The following is a 21,148-nucleotide window of genomic DNA, read 5'->3' as shown; positions in this document are numbered from 1 at the left end:
ATCAAAACAATTATTTGACATGGCATTTTACCCCCACCAACTTCTTCTAAAATGCTCCACACAAGTGTACATGTGAACAAAAACGTAAAAAAAGACATGTGGCCATAGCTCAAAAACTTGACCTGATTGAGCAAAACCAATGTGATTTTTGGATTCAGCACATCAGATTTGTCCTAAATCAACTGAAAAAACACAGACAACAAATTTGTTGTTGACCAGTGTAATAATAATAATAATAATAATAATAATAATAATAATAATAATTTATTATTTATACCCCGGCCATCTGGCTGGGCTTCCCCAGCCACTCTGGGCGGCTTCCAAAAGAATATTAAAATACATCAAACATTAAAAGCTTCCCTAAACAGGGCTGCCTTCAGATGTCTTCTAAAAGCCTGGTAGTTGTTGTTCTCTTTGACATCTGGTGGGAGGGTGTTCCACAGGGAAGGCGCCACTACCGAGAAGGCCCTCTGCCTGGTTCCCTGAAGACACTCAAATTCAGGAGAAACGTGCTAAGAGGAAGGCATGTTTGGCAAATCCACACCATGATCAACTCTTGCCCGGAAACCAATGTCCCCACTGAGGAAGGACGTGTGGATCCAGAATTGGCCTCCACAGCCACTTACAGACTCATTGTTAAAACCGTGTTTATGGAAGACAAACTTACTCGGCTACAAGTGATCGCCAAAGAAGAAGACTTTTAGCTATGGATCGCTATGCTTACTCTCATTTTACATACCTATGAAAAAGAGAACATGTCCTGGAAAAAAGAGGGCATATGGCAACTTGAGCTGCCTCAGCTGATTCAGACCCTGCTGGCATGACTCCCATATCGAGACTCAGTTGGAGATCTGCCAGAGTAAGTCTTTCATGCTGGCTCAGCTGGCATAACTTAAGATGGCGCAACTGAAGTCAGGCTAAATCCTCAAAATGGCCATTGCGGACAGCATGGTAAGTCAGGTCAAGGAGAGACATAAACCCGTTCCTTTCAGCTCATAAGCTGGCAACTCAGCAAAACCTACACTGGCAAAAAGAGTGGTGCAAGTCAAACTCTATTTTAAAAGCTTGTTTCCCATCTTTCAGACTCAGGCTGGCTAAGCTAGCCATAGCCTAGCTCCTGGATAGAGTTTGGAATAGGGGTTTGGAATATGCTGGTTTACCTGAAACCAGCATAAATGCTGCTGGCTTCCTACATTTAGGATTACTTTGCCTGTATTTTTTTTTTGGGGGGGGGGGGATTCTTTGTTTCATTGAGTACTAGAATGAACCTTGGGGAATATTTGGAGATGCTCATTGTCTATGAAATGGTCCTAAAGTCCTTCATTTCCTCCTATTGATTAAACCCTCCCCCCCCAACAGCCTCCAAATCAGCCACTCTGCATTAGATAAGCACAAAGGATCTGTGCACCAGTATGTGATGTGTGGAAATAGTATATAACAAATAGATAAAATAATGCAACTGACACAACTGTATGTGGATATCAGTGTGCTTTAACAAATGGGACTCAATCTGTGAGCAGGAATGGAAGAGAAAATTGCATCTGGAATGCTGACTGTCTCCAAAATTGGTTGCAACAGTTCCTACTCCTGATCCAAAAATCTTAGAGCACCAAAACGGGCTGTTATACACTTGACAAGGCGAACCACAGATTTTAGGAGATCACAATAACATCACTTAGGCGCTGTGGGTTAAAGCCTCAGCGCCTAGGACTTGCCGATCGAAAGGTCGGCGGTTCGAATCCCTGCGGCGGGGTGCGCTCCCGCTGCTCAGTCCCAGCGCCTGCCAACCTAGCAGTTCAAAAGCACCTCCGGGTGCAAGTAGATAAATAGGGACCGCTTACCAGCGGGAAGGTAAACGGCGTTTCCGTGTGCGGCTCTGGCTCTGGCTCTAGCCAGAGCAGCGATGTCACGCTGGCCACGTGACCCGGAAGTGTCTCCGGACAGCGCTGGCCCCTGGCCTCTTAAATGAGATGGGCGCACAACCCCAGAGTCTGTCAAGACTGGCCCGTACGGGCAGGGGTACCTTTACCTTTACCTTTATAATGAAAATCACAGTGATTTGCAAGATTATTTAAGTAAGCAGAAGAATGCCATCATATTTTAAAAGTGTTTCTGTTCAGATTATGTGTGATCACAAGTGCTATATTAAGTAGGTGAAGTGCTATTTCTGTTAAATGAGAGGTCTGGAAGTGTGAATGTTGCTGCTGCTTATGAGCACAATAGGTATCTGAATGTTCTGGTAGGTCATGGATCTGGGGTGTTAACTGGATAGAATTTTGTTGCATTTTATGCTGCTTTAAGCTTTGAAAGCATGTACACAATGCACTCGGGTGAGAATGGATGTGGGTCTGTTTTTCTAATGTCAGATTTCTCGCAAAACATTACATTGCTCATTGGTAAGATGAACCAGGTTAATTCAATACCCATTGGAACTTCAATTTACCCAATAGTGAGTGAGAGTTCAGACTGAATTGTTCAATCAGGAAACATTTTATATGTAATTTGATGGGAGTCCTGTGGAAAAGTGCTGGAATCAGAATATGTAAAGCACAATCCAATCTTCACTAGACAAAATCCAGGAATAATATTCAAAGAAAATATGTGTGCAGGATAAAAACTCTCAGAACTACTTGAGCTGAAGAACTTTCCTCTGTACTTGAGGTACTGTAGATTTATGTCTTGTCTTCATGCTGTGAGATTTTTATACTGTAAACTGCCCTGTGATCTTCGCATGAAGGGAAGTATATAAATTTAATCAATAATAATATTAATGTAAGATGTAGCAGAGATGTATGCATTAGGAAATAAAGCTCTAATGATAATGTGCTAATGCTTATCATGACAGCAGACTTCAGCACCATGACTTGCATGTGCAAATGGCCCATCCCAGACTAAACACCACAGGTATGGCTCATCTAAATCAAGCCTGACTGCAGCTAGCCAGACATAGGCAAACTCAGCCCTCCAGATGTTTTGGGACTACAGTTCCCATCACCCCTGACCACTGGTCCTGTTAGCTAGGGATCATGGGAGTTGTAGTCCCAAAACATCTGGAGGGCCGCGTTTGCTTATGCCAGAGCTAGACATATCCACATAAGGGATGAGAAAACAGTGTCCCTCCAAAATATTTGGGGTCCAACTCCAAACAGCCCCAGTCAATGTGGCCAACAGCCAAGAATGATGGCGCCAGTGGTCCATAACAAATGGAGGTCCATAACAAATGGAGGTCCATAACAAATGGTCCATAACAAATGATGTCCATTCAATTCATGGAAGACTTTTACCTCTACTGTGGACAAGCAAAAGGAAGTGAGGGACTGAAATAAACAGGATCTGTTCTGTTTCTTGGGATGCTGATGGTGTACATTTTGCCTTAGTCACCCATCCTAGTCTTCTGTCATTGCCATCAACATACAATTATCATCCAGAGCCCCACTGTTACATAAGAAAAGCTTGATGTTGTATTATATATTTATTCATTAAATTTGTATACTTGATCTGAAGATCATACGACGTTTCACAACATAAAAATGCAACATGAGAACACAAAATACAAAATAAAACAAAACCAACCAATAATACACCCCCTCCCACAAACACATCAAAAAGGACAGAGATCAGTCAATGGCCTGCTTATAGAGAAATGTTTTTGCCTGGCACCTAAAGATATGTCATGAAGGTGCCAGGTGAACCTCCCTGGGGAGAGCATGCCACAACTTGGAAGCCCTGCAGAAAAGGTCTATTTGTGTTGCCACCTTCCAGACCTCTTGTGAAGAAGACTCATGAAGATGGGTCTCAGATGATGATTGCAGGTTCTGAGTTGGTTCATATGGGGAGAGGCAGTCCTTGAAATATTGTGGTCCTGAGCCATTTAAGGCTTTATGATTCAAAACCAGCACTTTCAATTGGCCCTGGAAGCTAATTGGATGCCAGTGCGCTCAGGCCAGGATTGATGTCATATGCTCAAATCATCTTGTCCCAGTGAGCAACCTGGCCACCGGATTATTCACCTGCCGAAGTTTCTGAATCGTCTTCAGAGCCAGCCCTACATAAAACGTGCTACAGTAATCTAGTAAGTAGGACAAGTAAGTTGTATCCAGTGTAGTGCCAAGTAACTCTCCCATCAGGAGCTTCTCACTTCTCCCATTATGTGTGCCCCACAGCCTCACCAAATCTGCTCTAGAATGTTGAGGGAAAGCCCAGTCCAAATTTTGGTGGCACATGTGGGGAGGAGAAGGGGAAAAATCCCACTATGCAAGTGTAAAGATCAGACATTTACTTAGTACCGTACTACATTGGATACAAGCATCAAGTGGGTCTTCACCTGGTCAGTACATTGGTACCTTGGAACTTGAATGGCTTGGTTCCTGAGCAAATCAGCTCCTGAATGCTGCAAACCTGGAAGTAAGTGTTCCGGTTTGCAAATGTTTTTCAGAAGCTTAGTGTCCGATGCAGCTTCCACTTGAGTGCAGGAATCTCCTGCAGCTGATTGGAAGCCACACCTTGGTTTTCGAACATTTTCAGGAGTCGAACGGACTCTGGAACAGATTAAGTTTGAGAACCAAGGTACCACTGTATATGGATGGGGACATGGCCTGGAACTCCTAAGCCACGTAAGCTGCTCTTTCTAAAGAAAGAGTAGGATATGAGTGGAATAAATAAAATAATGGCTGCTAGAAGGCTCCATTTAAAATCCAAAGCTTTTTTTTTTAAACTCACATCAGGCGGTGAGTGAGATGCAAGGAAGCAGGCTCATGTTTTATTTATTTCCCCTTCCCTTACAGCTCCGTCATTTCCATTTGCTGTTTCCTTTTTGTGTTTATAAACTACATATTTAATAATAGATTGCTCCTCATTCTTTGTTGCGGGAAAAAAACAACAACAGCACCAGCTCATTATGGCTCGTGTCGCTCCACCTGTCACTTGGAGTTACCATCAGGCACTGTGATGTGCAAATAGCTTTGCTTTAGCCTTTTCTAGGAAAGACAAGGAGGTGCTGAGGTGCTATTAGAGCTAATTAGAAGAAAGTCAATTACCAGAGATTTCCCCCCAGAGGATTAAAAATGCTAGACAGTTGCATCAGCTGCCTTTTGTTTTATTTTCAGTTTTACTGTGAATATTATTTAATGTTCACTCCTGCCAGGGGAAAAAAAGAGCTTTTATAGACCTTTGGAGTTATCAGTGTTTACCAACTAGGTTTTTTTTTTTTTTTTTTTAAATTGATCTTGTCTTCAAAGTATACCAAGTGGGCAGGGACAGGAACACTACTAAACCCTGTATGTCAACAGAATGAGCCAGCTGTACCATTGGGCAGAATGAGGTGACTGTCTCAGGCTGCTGATGCAGAAGGCAGCCATGGCTCCTGAGCCATTTGGCAATTCCCTTATGTTGGAGAGCAGAGATGTGTAAGCAACATGGCCTGTCCTGCATCCTCTCAGGTAGCCTACAGCTGAGGTGGAAGATGCTATCCCAGTGGTGAAACAAGAGTCAACTGCCAGTAGGGTTAGCTTGTGTATGTGAGAAGAGAAGCTGGGGGAACTGTCTTCAGGCAGCACATTGTTTTGGGTGGACCTTGAACAAAATGTTATGTTTGTATTATGGCTACATGCCCAAAATGACTGCTCCCCTTCACCCACATCACCTCCCAGCCCCGTGAGAAGATAGGCTTCTTTCAAGCTCAATAGCCAATAACAAAAAACCACCAGGAAAGGACTAGAGCATGAGATGCAAGGCCTAGGGCTGATGCCCCCCAATGGCAGGTAGGCCTACCAAGGTCTGATCATGGAGGACAGGGCCCACCAGAGACCCCTTCAAGCCTGGAGCCATCCTGATTGCAGCACTAAGACATGGGTCACAGGCATGAGTTTTAACTTATTTTAGTCTATTCTATTGTGATTGTAATTTTATGTATATTTTAAATTATGGTGGTATGGTTTTCAGCAATAATTTTATGGGCATTTTTTTGTGAACTGCTTTGAACTTTTCTATAATCTACTGGTATATAGAGTAAATGTTATGAAAATCCATCAATCCATCAGTCTTTATTCTCCTGTTATACACCAATCCACACAGCTCTCAAAACCAGTTCTCTCAAACCATGACTATATCTGCTCATCTACAGAACTCCATCCAAGGTATGGTAGTAAAATTTCTGCTACTGATAATCAGAGGTACAAGTTGCAAATGTTCTTGCTTGCACAAGTAAATGCCATAAGTGGGCATTACAGCTGACAATTAGGCTCATGGCTCCACTTTGTCACCTGTTAGATCCAGGGGCATAGCAAGGGGTGGTGGTAGGTGCGGTTTTGTCCCCATGGGGGGGGGGTGACAAAATGGTGGGCAGCACTCACCACGGGGCCTGCAGTGTGTCCGAGCCACACGTCTCTCCTGGGAGTGACGCGGTGGTTTGAGTGCCCGCATGCTCCGCGCTGCCCCAAGTAGTCTGCCCATTGCCTCCTCCTCCGGTGTAGGGCGGCTGAGTGGGAGGAGGCAGGCAGACTCCTTGGAGGCCCTGCGGTGCCCCCATGGGCGACTGGCCCTGCCCCTGGGTGCAGGGCACACACACCGCCCCAGGCGCCCAATCGGCTTGCTCCGCCACTGGTTAGCACTAGTTCACAAAATTAGGTTCATCACATGATTTCTTATCACCTGACTACACAACAGTCAGGAACTGAATGTGTGAACAGCCTCCACTGAAAGGCATTACATCTGACACGAAGTGAACAGCATTTTCCAACTCGACATCTGTGATGGCCCTTGAATGTTTCACTTGATCTTGCCATTCTTGAGTGATTAAAGTCATGTGTTTTTTAAAAACTGATTAAATGGAGGCCCATTTTTTAAAAAAGTTTATTGGGCTGAAGCGAGGTGACTTCTGCCATGCAATTTCTGTAGGGCTCATTATCAGTCACGATAGTATCATGTATGCAAGAGGGGAGCCTGACTACAAAACTGGTAAGCACCCGTTATGGGGAACTTAATACTGACCAGTGCAAAACATGCCCATATAAGGTACAAGGAGGGTTCTGATAGGTGCAGAGAAAGTAGGTTAAGTAAAGTTGCATTTCAAGGACTATAGTCGGATGGGGAGATGGTGGGACGTGGGTGGCCCGGCAGGAAGGTGAACGGCGTTTCCGTGCGCTGCTCTGGTTCGCCAGAAGTGGCTTAGTCGTGCTGGCCACATGACCCAGAAGACGTACACTGGCTCCCTCGGCCAATAAAGCGAGATGAGCACCGCAACCCCAGAGTTGGTCACTACTGGACCTAATGGTCAGGGTCCCTTTACCTTTACCTTTTAAAGTTTCATTTCAAGGACTATGGTTGGATGTGGAGATGGTGAGGTGCTGGGGTGGCAGAAGGTCAGAGGATAAAATAGGTATGATGATGTATTTTGCCTGTATAGCGTGTGTGCTAGTGTGTTTGCTCTTGCAAACCCTTAAGACACTGTTTGGGAATAAAATCAGATTAATTGGACTTGAACCCCCAGGGAAATTTATCCCATATAGCTGTTTTGCCAGGATCAGTGAAGCAGCATCAGAGTTGATATCCCAACATGCAGCACAGCTTTCAGTGCATTTGCCTCTTACCTTTTGTGCTCGTCGCTTGTCAGCTCTTTGATTCTGATGGTAGATCCGGCTGAAGTTGGAAACAATAACTGGGACTGGGAGAGCAATGACAAGCACCCCGCTCAGGGAGCAAATGGAGCCAAATATCTTGCCAGCAATCGTTTTGGGCACCATGTCTCCATAACTGGTGAAAGAGAAAGCAACAAAACAAGATGGCAGCATTAGGGCAAAGCTGATTGGATGAGACATTTGCAAAGTCAGCCAGCTGTAAATTGAAATTAGGACATGGGGCATTAATCATGTAGTTTGCTCTTGCATCTACGCCTTTAGTTTCATACATTTAATGATTCATCAAAGTATTTCTATAGCACCCTCCTGCAAAACATCATGATGGCAAATAGCAACAGCGGCAACAAAACCCTTAAAAATAAAATCATTAAAATGACTAGCTACTCAGTAACATTTTAAACAACGACACAGTCTTGTTTGTATAAATTCCCAGTTCAGGGGCCCCTATGACCACCAGGACGTTAACATGTTTGTGTGTGTGGAAATAGGAGTTTAAAATCTTTCTTCCCAGCTGTAATCATGATTCAGACTGGGAGTTCTGTATCTGCAATTTACATTGGTTTTTTAAAAAGAAGCAGCTCTCATTGTCTTGCATGCTTGTGTTGCAATATATATATAATTCCTAAAGTTCCCCTGAATTCAGGCTGTGTGTGAGAGAGAGAGGGGGAGAACAGGCTATTGGGCACCACAAGGGAGTGGGGAAGGGGAGATATACACACCACTGCATCTGCCCTAAAGTCTCTGCAATGCTGTTTAGATCTCACCTTCACTGGTTTATTGTGGCAACAGCCTGCTTCATCAGATGCTCAGTGTAGCACTTTGGTAGAATAAACCCCTGTGGCTGAGTGCATAAAAGCAATCTAGAGCTCTGTGAAAATGACAGATGAGACTGTGGATCAAGTCTGCTTACTTTACATTCATAACAATCACATGCTGATGGATGAGCTGTTTCAGTTTTACCTGGTTTTCTTCCAAGCCATCCTGGACCTACCTATTCGCAAAAAAAAAAGAAACCCCACAAGTTGATTTCATGTTTTGCATGACATTGTTTTCCCCTCATTGTTTTTTCTTTGTTTGCAATATACATAATTCATGAAAAGTGATTCATATACAGCTGATTTTTTTTTACAATCCCAGCCCCCACAGAAGCACCATATGCCTACTTAGTTACATTTAACTTTTAAGTCCTTTCAGCTTTTAAACAAAAGTGCCATTCCATAAATCACCATGTGCTCTCGAAGGCCTAAAGCCATGTTCTATTGATGTTGAAAATGTAAAAAATACTATGCCAAGCTGATTGAAAGTTAGTGATTTCCTTGTTTATTGTTGTCCATCTTTCAAACAATATGCAGGTGCTTCAGCTATTATCTAATTCAGTATTTCTCTGACTTCTTTCCCCCTCATGAACCACTTGAAGGCTGCTGAGAGTCTTGGCAGACCATTTAATGCCTTTTCTGTCTGTTACAGCAATTATAATTCACAGTCCTAGATGCTGTATGATTCCTAATTGTATTTTTGGACACTTTGTGGACCACCTGACCACCTGAATGAAGGTAGCACAACACTGGTGATCCCTGGGCCAAAGTTTGGGGGCCACAGGTCTAAGTAGTGGACATGCCTGCATCATTTCTAACGGCTGCTTGCACACTGGAGTGTTGGAGAGTGCAACACTGATCTATATGAACCCCTAAGCTCATAAACACATATTGAATCCAAGGTGATACCTTTCAGCGTGTTAACAGATGGTACCCAGTTACAATTCAGAATCCTGAGAAGGTGTGCTGTGATGTGCTGGGATCATGACTGATGGGCCAGTCAGCTAGAATTAAAGAGATCCAATCATCTGTGCTGCATTATAGGGGAATGTGTCATGCTCAACTGTAAATCAGGATTCAGAATCCCAATTACCTTAGCTGTAATATGGCACTCGGTAAGCCAGGGCAGTCAATCATACTTGTTAGTCCAGAGCAGTTGCTGCCCTGTATGTTTCATTAGGGAATAACAGCCAGAGTTCTCTTTATAGCACTAGCAAGGAGAATCTCAACTGAGGCATGGAACACCTATCCAAAGCATCATAGAGGAACACATGAAAGATTGCTTTGGTAGCTCACAAAATAGGACAAACTATGTAAAGGGAGTGCATTTTTGGTGATACTTTCCTTGCATAAGATAAAAAAGAAGAAGAATGAAGCTGAGCTGGAAGTTCCCTTCTGCAAGTTGCAAGGGATATTGACACCAAAAAGAGGGAACTGCATCAGAAGAAGAAGAAGAGAGGGCAAAAGATGTCACAGGTAAAGGTAAAGGTAAAGGGGCCCCTGACCATTAGGTCCAGTAGTGACCAACTCTGGGGTTGCTGCACTCATCTTGCTTTATTGGCCGAGGGAGTTGGCATACAGCTTCTGGGTCATGTGCCAGCATGACTAAGCTGCTTCTGGCGAACCAGAGCAGCGCACAAAAATGCCGTTTACCTTCCCGCCGGAGCGGTACCTATTTATCTACTTGCACTTTGACGTGCTTTCGAACTGCTAGGTTGGCAGGAGCAGGGACCGAACAATGGGAGCTCACCCCGTCATGGGGATTTGAACTGCCGACTTTCTGATCTGATCGGCAAGTCCTAGGCTCTGTGGTTTAACCCACAGCACCACCCACGTCATAGGTTTGCATAAATTTTGCATTTGCTTTTTTATATGCATAGCTGCAAATCTGGGAATACTGATTATAATTCAATTGGACATACATTCAGGGACAGCCTACTCATTAAGGAGAGGCTGTTATCTCAGGTGGTAGATTCAGCCCTCTGTGCCGCTGCTTGCCATGCCCACCTCTGGCTGCTTCCTTTGCCTTTGCCTCTGCATCATGCATATACCTGTGTAGGTTATAGGGTCACCTAAGACAGAAGCTTATAGCAAAGAGGCTAGGGGACAAAGGGGGTTGCGTGTGAGGTGTTGTACTGGCATTTTTGCTGAATACCAGACCCATAGCATCCATAATAGTTCTAGCTAGTTTTCTAGTTCTGTTTATTAAAAAGGAATGGGCTGAATTTCATAAGCTTGACTGCCAGCATAATTCAGAAAAATGCAAGTGGATAAAAAAAAAAAGCCGGATTACAGGGGGTTGCTACCTTGGTGATAAACTATTGGGTTAAATTATAAATAGCATTTTGCTTATTTCACTATGTGCTATAGTTTATTAGTACAGTGGTACCTCGGGTTAAGAACTTAATTCATTCTGGAGGTCTGTTCTTAACCTGAAGCACCACTTTAGCTAATGATGCCTCCCGCTGCTGCTGCGCCACCGGAGCACGATTTCTGTTCTCTTCCTGAAGCAAAGTTCTTAACCCAAGGTACTATTTCTGGGTTAGCAGAGTCTGTAACCTGAAGCGTCTGTAACCTGAAGCATCTGCAACCCAAGGTACCACTGTACTGGTGTAGTGTGGACGTTTGGGTGTTGTGCTGTTTTGTTTTGTTTTGTTTTGTTTTAATCATGCTTTGAATGAGCTATTTCCCCCTCTGTGGAAATGATAGCCTTCAGCTAAATAATAATGATTTGAAATTGAAATTGAAATTGAAATTGAAACTTTCGGCGGAAAAATGTTCTCAGCACCTTTAGGAACCAGCAAAATTAGTGGTTTCCAAAGCAAAGTATACCATTCCCTGGGAAGGGGATTTCCCAAGGGCTGCTAAGAAGCAAGGGGGTGGCAGAGGGGCATTGGAGATGACTATCTGACTTTGAACAGTTGGTATCAGTGGATCAAGTTCATTAATTTTGTTGAATTAATTAAACTAAATAATTTTAATTGGATTTAGAATAAATGTGCACTTAATTGTTACTGTTTTGAATTTATTGTGTTATTATCTTCCTTAGTGGGTCGTGCAAACCATTATTCCGAACAATGCTTTTTCTAGGGTAGATGGCACTAGGCATGAGTTTATGGAACCAAGGGGGCGGTAGTGCCCCAAATTTGGAACCACGGAGCAATATCAATATTCATCTCTGAGCCTCCAGTTTTAAAACACATGCTGCCCAAGAGCCTCATTCCAGCATGAGAGCAGAGGAAGCTAGTTACTTTTGATCAAAACGGAACACCAGAAGCAGAAAGATCTGTATCTCTGAACTGAATTTGTTCAAAATCCTCCACAATGGAGCAAAATGGTGGCCCACTCTTCCAGACCATCTTGCCAAGGCTGTATTTGCTGTCTCTTGCTCTTTTTACTTCTTCTGTGAAAGTGGAAGGCAGGCAGGGCAAAGCTCTAAAATAAAATCTCACGACACCGATCAGCTCTTGACTGCTGAGCTACCTTGTCCCTAGAGAAAGGCTTCCAATGAATCCCCGAAAGCTGTGTGAGAGGATGGCTCAATGTATGTGTGTGTAATTTTCAGAGTTCTGTAAATGCTTCACATATCATCAGCTGAAACCTAATTGTACCACACAGAGGCTTTTGGCTGGATTCGTCTAAGGCAAATGCACCAAAGCCTCTTGCAATGGCTATGATCAATAAAACACACTTTGCAGCTATTAACTTTTTAGACACCCTCTTATCCAAAGAGAGTTTAAAAGCCCTTGTTAAGCAACACTGCCTCAGCTGATGTCTCCCTTTGCTGCTCCCAAACAAGGCGAGGCATCAAATTAATCATATGCTGCGGATTTGAACTTGCAAACCCGGAGTGCTATTGAAAAGCTTTCTGCTGTTTACAGAGGACAGAACAATTGTTTGGTATAGGCTCCATTTTGATTGGTTTAGCTCAGTAGAACATTCATGCACATAAACTGTGAACCTTCTGAATACACAAGGCTTGAAAGGATAAGATGTAAACCCACCCAATACCAAAAGGGTTAGTTTGGCATGATACTCGGATAAGAAGGAGCTTTCATGAATGACTAGATAGTTATGATATGAAACAGTCCAGTAGCACTGGTGTTTCTAGATCTTCCCATTCGTTCATTCCTCATTTTCAATGCATTCCCCTATCACTTTGCAAACCACAAACAGTACATGGTTGATGGTTGGCTTGGAGGGTCACACATTAGTTTTAATGGGAGAGAGAAGCCCATGGCTTTGGCCAATTGCTGTATGAACTTCATATAAAGGTATCCAAAACACAAACTAGACTTTCACACTTATATGAGGGACTTCTAAACTATCACTCCCCAGCCAAATTTGTAATGCAGATAATTTAATGCTCTGGCATTTCATGAAACAGCTGCAGCTACAAAACACAAAACACAACACAAAACAATTTGCAAAAGAGAGAGACAGAGAGAGAGAGAGGACCTTAACCCATTTCCTCATATGTCACAGTCAATTTCCTATCAACAGAGCAGATGTTTGATTCTTTGGCTCAGCCAGAGGGGACATAAACGGAAAGCTGGCAAAAGAGAAACTGTTTCTCCCCACTGCATTGGGGGCGGTGAGCAGCAAGCATACAGTCTTCTGATACAATCTGCACAGCACAGCCAAATACTGATCATTTGGGTTGTGAGGGTGACCACAGGCTTGACTGAGAGCTACAGTGGGTACTGATAGCTATCCAATAATTCTTTGCAGTACTCACAGCAGAACCCAGTCTGCTGTAACCGGCTCAGTCTACAGATCATTTACTTTCCATTTCAGTTTCAACCAGGGCTAGTTCATGCATGCATGCACTCATCATTTGATGACTGTAACATCACTTGAGTACAAATGCATACCACAGATGAGAGTATGATGCCACCTCAAACACATCAAGAGTCGTGTCCAATGCTGCTGTTCTGTCAGCACTGCAGACTTCTGCTTCTGTAGCAGAATTCTGCCTTCCCCACTTTCCCCTGCAGCCCCCACACCTAGCACACCTTCAGTATCTGCTCCAGAGAGCATTCAGGGAGAGGAGATGAAGGGGAAGTCCTAATGAGCAATTGGAGTTCTGCACATGCAGCTCTGGATACGGCCTCAAGTAATCATGGGATAAAAAGTCAAGGGATGCACCAGAATGTTTGAACCAATCAACCTATGAAAGCTACCTCTTCTGGGATTTTCTTTGGAGTCTGTTGATATAGTAAGTCACTTAACAAATAAAAAAAAACTGTCCCTTTTGTGCATCCGTTGATGCATTTACCAGTCTTAATATATTCTCGGTCACAATGTTTGCTACTCTCTCTCCTTTAGACGTAGCTTACAAGTTATGGAAAATCTGTAGCCCTCCAGGTGCCAATGGACTCCCAACTCCCAACAGCCCCAGCTGGCATAGCCAATGGTCTGGGATGATGGTTACTGTAGTCCAGCAACACCTGAAGTGCCACAGATTCTCTCTCCTTGGTCTACATGGAAAGTTGTAACAGTGAAGATAGCTGGCAGAGGAAGATCTTGCCAACGCATAAGACAGATGTACTATGCATGTCATGGGTAGGAGGACTTTTTGAGCCTGATGGCCACATTCTCTTCTAGGAAAAGTTCTGGGAACCATGTGCCAATGGTGAACAGGGCTAGAAGTAGGCAGAACAATTACCGGTAACATTAATTTTACCTTTGCACAGTAGGCTAGTTTCTACATATTTACACATTCTATCCTTCCTTCTGGTAAGCAATAAGCATCATCAAAGTTCAACGACACAGTCTAGCCTCCCCAAAACACTCAAAAATGATGCAGCGCTAGTGAGGAGCATGGCCTGGGGGGAAGGTGCATGCCAGAGGTGCATGTGGCCTGGGGAGATCCCAAGGGCCTGCAGAGGGCCACATTTGGGTGTGATATTCTCCATCCCTGCTGCATGCATTAAAACAAACGTCCTGTTTTCACGGTGTGGACTTTGAGGACCAGTTGATTCACAGGTTGATTGCTTGGCATTTGATGACCTGGAGCTGAATGGGTGAGCTAACTGCACTGAACAGCACAGAGCTTGAGCATTCACATGCGAAAACAGCTATGATGAGGCAGATACAAAATGCTGAAGATTCATATGTGGACCCAGCCTTGAAATGTGATGAATAGCCTTTGGGCGATTGTACCAACTCAGCATCATCATGTCTCAAGCAGTTTTATTTTCAAGCTAGTACATTCATTGCTTCAGGTGGACAACAGAGTGGAACTTCCCTGACTGAATTTTGTGCATGAGCTCGTGGCTTCCTAACTCCTTCATCAAAGAAGATTGACTTATAATGGAATAGTCATGCCCCTTCTGGCTCAATTAAAACTTCTGAAGCCAAGACCACAAAAACATGTTCTCTGTAATTAAAATGTGACTTTGTATAACTCTGTCGCCCACTCCTACCTTTTGGCTTCAGTTTCTAAGCAGTCTGTGGGTGCAGAGCAGGTTGATTCATACATTATGACAATGCAAAGCCTTTGCAAGTTGATTCTGAGTAGTTTTAATTCCTCATAAAGGAATCATCAGCCCTTGATGAGCTAAAACCTGGTCTCCACCGTAGATGGTCATTAAAGGTTCTTCTGAAACCATGGATTAAACACAACCATAAAACTAAAGTATCCGTCATTGTGTGATCCACCTGAGGGAATGTTAAAATTGCCAACTTGCTCTTCTGAATGCCAGTCAGCTAATTATCCTCTGAGAAGAAAGGCCCAGTAATTGGGCCATGACCATATTATATATTCCTAGGAGCAAATGACGATCCACTCTGCATAAGCAGATATATAGTTTCTGCCAATCTCACAGTAGTAGGTGCTCTTGAAATTGGATCCAGGAACAAATAAATATATGGTTGGAATTGCTCAAAGTAGACCAATGCACATAAGTGAATCCAAGTTAATCATGGCCAATAATTTCAATGGGTCTACTCTGAGAAGGACTAGAACTGTGTAACACCCATAGAGAATAGAAATATAACTTATTTTAAAAAGGCCACAAAGCAGCAACTTCTTAATCAAACCCAGCATTGATTTTCAAACTGGGTCTCTGGGGCACCTGGGTTATTCTGATGCCAGTCAGGGGGTCCACCATGAGAGTACTAATCAGGGGCAGCTCTGGCTTTAAGAGAACACTTATAAGCAGTGTGTATTTTAGGAAATGATGCCCCCCAAATGTGTAATTTTGTGAAAAAATACATACAAAAATAATTGACATTTTCAAATTTAAAAAAACATGCATTGGACCACATAAAACTTTGGACCACAAAACCAAAATAGGTGTTGCTGAAATGTATTTGACCATAGCTGCTAAATCTTCACTATTGGTGGCATCTGTGGTTGGCTGGCACAATATTAATTGCTAGCTGCCTCCTTGTTTTTGCTCCTGATCAATAGTGCCAATACTACTAATAGCCTCACAGCCCATTTATAATAGATAAATTGGCGAGCAATCAAAAACATTGTATTTTCATGAGCATTAATTGGGCATTCTAAACCCATGTGTGTTCCACCCCCTGGTCCCTCAGCCAGGAGTCAGAGAACCTCGGAAGTCTTCATTAATTCATTTTTAAAAAGACAACTAATCACCTTGAAAGTTCTTTTTTTTTTTTTAAAAAAAGAGGAAAACCAACCAACTAATAGTTCTGGTGAAAGCAGATTTTAAGTAATTAATCAATAGCCTCATTAGGGTTGCTGGGAGATAAAAGAGCATCTTATGATGAATGGCCAGAGGGCCTAACTTGCCCAGAAAGCAACATCAAAGCAGTCTAGGCCATAAAATGTTCTACCACTGCAGGCAAATGAAGAGCAGTCTTGTAGGTTAGAAAACCACACCCTAACTTCAATGAATATAATCCTGGGGGGAATTGATCAATCTTTTTGTGCCCCAGTTCTAAAAAAGAAAAGAAAAAAAGCCTTTGCTTATTGCTTCATCCAGGAGATCTGAAGCTTTGTACCATAATGTTTTCCTAAGATTCAAACTTGACCTGATATTCAGACCCAACATCTGCAGTCAAGCGGATCAGACACTGATCTGGTCAGTAGGAACCCTCACTGGCTTGACTTATTAGCTGCACACACAAAACTGTGTCATGGTGCTGAATCAGGATATTTAATCCTTTTGTCTCCACCATGGTCCTGACCGAAATCATACACACACTGCACTGGTTATTTTCAATGGAAGGACAGCTCCCATTGGCAAGGGGTTGTGTGAGTTCAGTCAGGACTACTGCGGGGATAAAAAGCTGAAGTCCCCTCTTCCACGCCACCTTCCCCATCAGGATTCACCCCACCCTACCCTACCCTATCCCTAGTTAAACAAAAATCAGCTGCACAAGCTTGAACTGTGTGACACACATAAATTTTGAAGTGGAGGAGCTCATCATGGCAGCCCAGATAGCCATGTCTCCCAGGAGAATCCAAAAAAGGGTGCTGAACTGTGCATCTTATAACAACCATGTAACACTGGTTTTTCAAAACTTCTGGTTGTCTGTATGCTACCAATATTTCTAGGTGTTGCTGTTGACAGCTGAACCCTGGCAACCTGGGACCCAAATACTTGAAGAAACACCTTTGCTGGCATCCAGAGCTCTGCAGGAGAAGCCCTTCTGTTGCTTCTGCTGATAACTGTGGCACAGGGCCTTTTCTGTGGCAGCCTCCTGGAAATGGGGTTCCCTCCCATCATAAAATGTGCTTGGTGTGGGCTTTGAGCCAGCTGAAGACACCTCTCTTTATCAAGGCATGTAATTGGGGGACTGTTTTATGCTGTTCACATGGTATAGATTTTAGTACTCATCTTAATTTTTATTACTTTAGACTGTTTTATTGTTTGAATAATTTTTTTATGTGAGAAGAGCCCTGACATTACTTATGATGAAATATTTTGAACGAATTAATGCATGAACAGCAAAACTAAACACCTTCTATTACAGCAGTACAGTCAAACCTTGGTTCCTGAACATCTCCGTTATCATACGTCTTGGCTCCTGAACGCCGAAAACCCGGAAGTAAATGCTCCAGTTTCCAAACGATTTTTGGAAGCCGAATGTGCTATGCAGCTTCTGTTTTGAGTTTCCTTATTGTATTGAGGCTTCTGCTTTCAGTTTTCAGTTGTCAAATGTTTTGGAAGTCAAATGGTCTTCCGGAACGGATTACGTTTGACAGCCAAGGTTTGACTGTACCACTTTTTTAAACCTTTATCTATTTTTTTTTAAATAAAAACTTTATATAGAGTTTAAGTACTCCCTCGCTGAACTGTTAAAGTGCATGAGCATTCATCTAGGACACTAAAAAGCACACCAAGCAAATAAAATAATGGCATTCTTGCCATTCCTCATACCTTTTGTTTTCTGCAAAAAGGCATTTCACAATGCAAGGCTAAGCAAGTCTACTTAGAACTAACCCCCTTCGAAATAAGGTTATAGTCTTAAAAGGTTGTGCACTCCTTTCTCCTGCACTGCAGTGCCACATTTTCCCCCTGAGCAGTTGAAACAAAACACAGGGTCAATTTCACTTCATAGCTTTTGAAAAGAAGTGAAATTGACAATATTAAGAAGCAATCCATCCATTTGCATTCCATTTAGTTTGAACTGAATGTGGCATTGCTAAGGTTTTCAGGAGAATCATGCTGAGGAGTCAAAGGGGTAGTCTTTGCTCAATCATGTTCATAAGCCCCTATTAGCTTCCAGGCACAACTCCAAGGTGCTGTTGCACTGCTACAGGAGCAAAAGCACCAGAAATAAATGTCAATATAACCTTATACACAACAGCTTGGATATGTGCTGAAAACGGGCTGGCTGCTCCATGCAAATGCAGCTGCTGTGAACTGACAAGCAGTCAAGCGAGAAAGTGAGAGGAGTAAGCAAATTCTTGGCTTGATTGGCCCACCTGCTTTCTATGCAGCACGTTGCACAGAGGCAAAATAGGACGGTGGCTGGAGCATTTCTTGCACCTAAGAAGTCATACAAAGCACGTTGTTTACTTGACAAGATATAAACAGTCTTCTTCTTATTTGACTGAAGGGCTCTTCAGAAAACATTCTGTAGGCAATTTTTCCTGCTGCAGCAAAGATCTGCAGGGGACACTAGGGCTTGTTTTGATGGATTAATATCATGCTGTGGCATCAAGCAAGGACCATAGTCTCTCCAAAATGAATATAAAGTAAATCATCTAGGACTAAAAATAGTATATTAAAAAACAAACAAAAAACCCCCGTATTCATCATTATAGGACAGGTGTTTGGTCTACAGTGGTATCTCAGGTTAATTCAACTTAATTCATAATGGAGGTCCATTCTTAACCTGAAACTGTTCTTAACCTGAGGTACCACTTTAGCTAATAGGGCCTCCCGCTGTGGCATGATTTCTGTTCTCATCCTGAAGCAAAGTTCTTAACCCGAGGTACTATTTCTGGGGTAGCGGAGTCTGTAACCTGAAGCATCTGTAACTCAATGTACGACTGTACAACTTAGTTCATATGCCGGGTTTCTTGGATGGTCTTGGGGTTAGCTGGAATCAGGGGTGAAGGAAGGCTCTCTGGCACCTGGTGTGGGGTGTCGAGGGGTGGGGAGAACTGCCCACAGGGACGGAACAAACCTCTGCAGTGCATGTGCAGTGCCGCTACATACTGGCGTCAGGGTGAGCTGCACATGGAGGGGGTGATCTGCTGCGTGTTGCGGCATGGGTGGTGGGTAAGCTGAGTGGTGGGGCTTGCGATCGGCATTGGGGCAGGAGATTCCCCATGAGCTGTAGCGTCGGGGTGGGTTTGTCTGCCCCCCTGCAGGGATGGCACCCGGGGTGCACCGCCCCCCCCCCGTCCCCTTCCTCCACCACTGGCTGAAATTACAGATTTCAGTATCCAATTCTATTGTTTCCATTGGAGGCCTCTCAAACCAAGACACATTTCCTGTATTTCTTTGTGGGCAGTAAGAGGTGATTTCTCACAGCTGTTATCTCCATTGAACTGAGAGTAGAGAGAGATAACTCAGTTCATTAACATCAGGTGAATGCATTTTCCTCTAGTCTAGTGTAAAACAAGATACCAGGTCAAACTATTTTCCCATTTAGTTTAATATTGTCTATTCTGACTAGCAGCGGCTCTCTGGGGTATCAGGTAGAGAGATCTTTTTACATTGCCTGCTACCTGACCATTTTCAAAACTGGAGATGTCACAAGCTAATTGTGCGACATTCAGTGTAAAAAGCACATAGGTGCCACTGAGCTACGGACTCTTCATGTATGTGTGTGTGTGTTATCATTGAGTTATTTTCCAAAAACAAGTTGCTGAGTAATATTTTCATGATGCATATAGTTGATGATTTATGGATTATTATATTTACATGCTGGGTACCACTATATTTGGATTGCAGAAAGACTGTTTAGAACTCATGGAATACAAGTAGGATCTACCACAAAACAACGATGTTTGTTGTCACCACCTAACAGGAGTGGTCCTGTTCAGGATGTTAGCCAGCCAGCCATGTCCTTTAGGATATTCTAATCCTATCTGCCCTCTGCTTTCTATTTCCCTTTTCCAACTGACACTCAACTGATACAGCATGCTCAGTCTTCAGTGGGTTTTGTTAAAAATTAGATCTCCTGAACTTATACTTCTCTTTTGTTTCTTATTGACCCACATTTGTGTTGGCACTCAACAGTTGAGTTGGCAAATAGAAGGAATGATGTGTTCATACATACACCACCCATCAACCCACAAAAAATAGATAGTCATGTGACCCAAGAAATAGGACAGGCCTATGATGATAGAGTTCTCTATGGCTCACAGTGAGCTGCAGCAATGGCTGAAGTGGAGGGGAATAAGGTGTGGTACTTTCTCTTCATTTCCTACTGTCCAGTGAATCTTAAGACAATGATAATAATAAGGTAGTCTGCATCTTCATGATATCAAAGGAAGCATATTTGGATGTGGGGGGACCTGAGGGGAAACTACTTCTGCAGCTTCAAACTGGATTAAACAAATCCCCCAATTCTAGACTAATATCTGGCTGAGCTTGCACATTACACACCATTCACATTTCCTCTTTACCTTTTGTGCCATGAACCTAGAACCATCTAGGTTCCTAGATGGTGGCGCGTTCATTCGCTGCGGCTCTGAGCTCCCAATACCTCACATGGTAACATATTACATATATGTATCTCCTGCCTGTATAGAAATGCTGATTGCCTGTACTGTTTTTCATTCCCCATCACATTTCTAGGCTGATGGCTCTAATCTTTATATCTAGCAAATCTAATGAATTTGCTCTTCATGAAGATCTGACCTCAGAGAAATTATGACCCACGAGAGGTGGTTTAATTCATTTCATTGCAAGAGGGCTGCATGACATATGCTTATATTACTGGCTATTAAGACGTGTATTTTAATGTTCACTATCCTCCTTTCTCAGACAAAAACATGATCAGAGGGAAGATTGCTGCCTTCAGATTTGGGGCTAAGCAGAGAAGTTGTCTGGACAGCGCCTGATCTCCTCCAGCTGGCAATAAATAAGGTACCGAGCAGCTCATCGGGTCTATAAATAGCTTTCCCAGCAGCCTTCTCTGATGATTGTATCTCTCGCTCTCCTCTCTGTGTGCAACAACACACACAGCCCCTAAAAATAGAGGATGATAATCAAAAGGCTGAAAGACCCTTAACTACAGTGTAGAGACATTAGCAGCTGC

At 43.1% G+C, this 21,148-nt stretch overlaps 1 protein-coding gene across 6 annotated transcripts in view; it reads right to left on the bottom strand.

Moving 5' to 3' along the window:
* Window positions 1-21,148, bottom strand: part of KCND3 (potassium voltage-gated channel subfamily D member 3) — a 272,536-nt gene that overhangs the window by 56,706 nt on the left and 194,682 nt on the right. For all 6 annotated transcript variants that reach the window (XM_079979251.1, XM_079979248.1, XM_079979253.1 and 3 more), the window contains exon 3: window positions 7,587-7,749. In XM_079979251.1, the coding sequence (XP_079835377.1) occupies window positions 7,587-7,749 (163 nt within the window). The remainder of the gene's footprint in view (window positions 1-7,586; window positions 7,750-21,148) is intronic.

The sequence above is a fragment of the Podarcis cretensis genome (genome assembly GCF_951804945.1).
Source record: "Podarcis cretensis genome assembly, chromosome: 6".
NCBI classification, from domain to species: domain Eukaryota; kingdom Metazoa; phylum Chordata; class Lepidosauria; order Squamata; family Lacertidae; genus Podarcis; species Podarcis cretensis.
The sequence above is the reverse complement of the archived record's forward strand: the minus strand, read 5'-3'. Positions and strand labels throughout refer to the sequence as shown.